This window comes from Diachasmimorpha longicaudata, chromosome 4, assembly GCF_034640455.1.
Source record: "Diachasmimorpha longicaudata isolate KC_UGA_2023 chromosome 4, iyDiaLong2, whole genome shotgun sequence".
Lineage (NCBI taxonomy): Eukaryota > Metazoa > Arthropoda > Insecta > Hymenoptera > Braconidae > Diachasmimorpha > Diachasmimorpha longicaudata.
Window position 1 is genome coordinate 5786787 of NC_087228.1, and position 3798 is coordinate 5790584.

The 3798-nt window shown below is 36.2% G+C and overlaps 1 protein-coding gene across 3 annotated transcripts in view; it reads left to right on the plus strand.

The window, feature by feature from the left end:
• The window catches only part of Dcx-emap (Doublecortin-domain-containing echinoderm-microtubule-associated protein), a 39675-nt gene extending 38806 nt beyond the window's left edge, over window positions 1-869 (plus strand). For 2 of the 3 annotated variants that reach the window (XM_064119458.1, XM_064119459.1), the window contains exon 13: window positions 310-867. In XM_064119458.1, the coding sequence (XP_063975528.1) occupies window positions 310-578 (269 nt within the window). In that variant the 3' untranslated portion in view covers window positions 579-867. Of the gene's footprint in view, window positions 1-309 lie in introns of all 3 variants that reach the window. The other variant, XM_064119456.1, reaches the window with a different exon arrangement.
• Window positions 870-3798: the final 2929 nt, after the last annotated feature.

Sequence of the window (3798 nt, forward strand, 5' to 3'; positions counted from 1 at the left end):
CCTCGGGCGTCGGCTTCGCCTCGGGCCGCCAACTTCACACTCGTTACCACCCCATCGCACTTGCATAAATTTATCCAAATATTCACTAATGATCCCACTAAATTTTTTGCCCATCGGAATTTCTATGAAAATTTTAAATTATTAAATGAAATTTTTTAATGTCCAACATTTCAAAACTCCACCTCCCAGAAACAAATAATTTCTTCAATACACAAAATAGTTTATAAGGTAGACTCACTTAAACAACCACAAAAAAGACAAATCATTGCTTAACAGAACAAGATAATAAGAAATTTAATGATGATTTAGGGATGTGGAATAACCGTTACTACCCGCTGACAACAGTACTGACAACCGCGAGTCGTTCAGCAGCTCACGATATGCTCGTAAGTGGCGATGCCGAGGGTTACCTGCGTCTCTTCAGATACCCATGCACCAGTGCTAAAGCCGAGTACCTCGAGGAAAAAGTCTACAGTTCGCTAGTTGCATCTGCCCGCTTCCTCTACAATGATCAAAACGTTGTGACCGTCGGCGGAACTGACGCGGCGCTCATGCTCTGGGAATTAGTCGATGAATAACTGTAAAATGAAAAGTCCTAACACCGAGCCCTGGGTAGGTTTCTCTCTCTGATTTCGGTGAAACTTATAGAAGATGTAGAGGACTCAAAACTAAAGGCCACACATTGTTTCAACTGCTAACACATGATTTTAAAAGAAAACTAGTCTCTGAAGTTGACCATCCCGAGAGACGATTATCCAATTCCATTTATAGGAGTATTTTTGCAAAAATTCATTCTCGTAACTAATAGCTCATGAAAAGTGATGCAGACCGCAATTAATAGCTTGTTAGAGCGGGGCACAGGGGGGGAGGGCAATTATCACAATTATTTTTAGTTATCTAGTTAGTAATATGAAACAAGCGGAAACTTCATGCCAAATTTCAAGTTGATGAATGAGGTTTTTGCAAGGTTACTGTGTTAACAAACTTTGTTTTAGAGAAAACAGGAAATTTGGAATATCTTAAACACTTATTTCGAATGGATATATATTTTTTAATCAGTTAAAATGGAGTACATCGAGATGGAAATTTTGGGAGGTGAAATATTGAAAAAGGTGGGTTTGTTTTCGAAATTTTGAAGGAAATCGATTTTCATATAAAGTGAATTATCTCATGAACTAATGATCCGATTCAGCTGTTCTTCGGGCTCACCTACACATATTTCATCACTTTTCATGAGCGATTAATGATGCTTCTACAATGTTTAGTCATGTCTGCTGAACCGTCTATTAGTCCCTTAAAAAATCCTGCTCTTTTATTTTGAGTCCTCTACAACATATATATGTTTCGTTGAAACTAGAAGCGGAACCCTAGGACGCCTTGTAAGTAATGCAAGTAATCGAACATCGAATAGAATGGACATAACTTTCAAGGTCAACTGTTCGTGGAGCCGACTGGTTCATCGAGACTGGAACGCCAGTCGGGCGTAACTGCCTTTTATCTTATTATTTTTATTCTCTAGAATATTTTTAATGCAGTGAAATTTGTTCATTATTTCAAATTATCATGATTCATGGACACACAACTTTACCGTACAAATTAATTCAAATGGATTCCACTTCCATGCAATATGAGAGAATAATTTTTTGGTGAACACAACAAATAGTGATCGAAAAAATTGTAGTTATTGATACTTTTTTTATTTTAATCAGTTTATGAGGTTTTTTTGTTGATGTAACATAATTTTTAACTTGATGAAAATCGTCGAAGACAACTCTAGAAATAATATTTGCACTGATGACTTCAGTATGGACTTGGACTCATAAGAATTCTCGAAATGAAATCAAAGCGTCGACTGAAATTCCTTCAATTTCATAAACTAGACAGGGGAATCCCATGTTTTAGTACACAATCTCTTCAATTACTCGATTTCTGAATAAACGCCAGAGTCCGATAGAGGCGCTAGCGATGGCTGAGGCAAATGGCAGCGCTCAGGTGATGGGTGAAAGTGCCGTAAATAGTATTTGCTCCAACAATGAAAAAAAAATGTTTTAACGGAAGATAATGTCTCAAGGTCATCATTACCTCATGCAAATGATAGTCAAAATTTAGTGGGAGATTTGAGACGTTGATTGGCCCACACACTTTAGTATAATGGATAGATATTTACGATGAAAAACCCATTCAACAATCGTGAGAAAAAAATTATTTGACCCCGGGAAGAGTACTCCCCCCTATGAATACCTACACCCCACGGATCGCAGAACGCACTTGTATCAAAATATACTATTACACAATATCAATAAAAAAAATGTTACATCAACAAAACAAACTGTGTAATGTTCAAGGACGCATACTGCGATATTAATCATGACCGATAACAATCATGCTACGCAAAGTTTAACATCAATAGTTTAAAATACAGAATATTATACCATAGATATTCAACACAAATAGCGATATCTATCGTTAATGATTAAAAATGGGGGCGCGGGCGCTCCATTCCTATAGTCATATCGGATCTGATCGAAACTATCTTCAAAAGAAAACCAAAATCAGCACCTCATTAATCTTCAGCATCTGCACAATTCAGGGGTCGTTTCGCCAATAAAATACCCCAATTTCATATCAAGTAGTTAATTTCGCATTAAATCGTTAAATCGAATCTTCAATTGAAGTCAATCAAAAGAAGATAATTTTCTGCACTTTTAAAGCGAGTGTTTCATTATCCTTCCTCCTGATACTTCCATGAATTTCGAGACATCGATGGGGAATTCTCGAAACTTTGGAACATCAGTGCCATAAATGTAGACTTGACCAGCACCCTCGTATCATCTATATCAACTGCAGTCGCTGGACGACATGCATATGTTATTTAATATAAATATTTCACCACTTTGTTCGCCTACGGATATTTACTTCTACGTAAACGTACGTAAACTACATCTATTTAAAAATAGAAAGGTATATTTATAGTTAAGTAGACTTAGAGAAAAAAATATATTAATGAGCGAAATTTTCGATTCCCGAAACAGCGGTTGAATTTTGTCGAACAATTTTATGAAGCAAGTATGTAATTGCGATGTATTGAATAAAGGCAATCTGGAAAACAAAAAATTGCGATTTTTTTCATAAAATTTCATTCATTCCATTTCACGGAGAGAAATAGTCACTAAAAAGTACCAGAAATGCCACTTTGCTCGTGCTAGGATATTAACTAGATTCGCAATTCCGGTAAATTGACTATCAAATCAAACCCATAAATCATGCAAATTAGAAAACAAATTAATGAAATAAAAAAAAAAAATTTCTAAGCGAAATTTCCCTTTTATGGATTCCCTCGCATTATGGATAAGGAAACGAGACGGATGATAAGCTGTCACAAAAAGTGAAGGATAAACTCTCAAATGAGTTCAAACTGCCATTCACGGATTTCCAAACTCAATTCAAATGTGAAAACCAGAAAGAAACGTCCACTAAAATTATGGAGCAAGCAAAAAGTCCGATTATCCAAAATATCACACGTTGGGATAATCAACGATCCCACCTGCTCCTGTAGAGCAGCAAGCCAGCCATTTAACTACATCCTGTGGCACTGCCGAAATATGTAGCCCAAAGACATTAGTTAATTGAGAATGTAAGGAAACCGAACGGTACGCAACCTGTTACGACTGAAAAATTTGCAAATGCAACTGATGGAAAATATACCAAATTTATTTGTAGATATTTGAAAGGTTGTAATTTGCAGAGCTAAATGAAAAGAGGCCACAAGGAAAAAGATCTGAAATACCTAGAGATGTC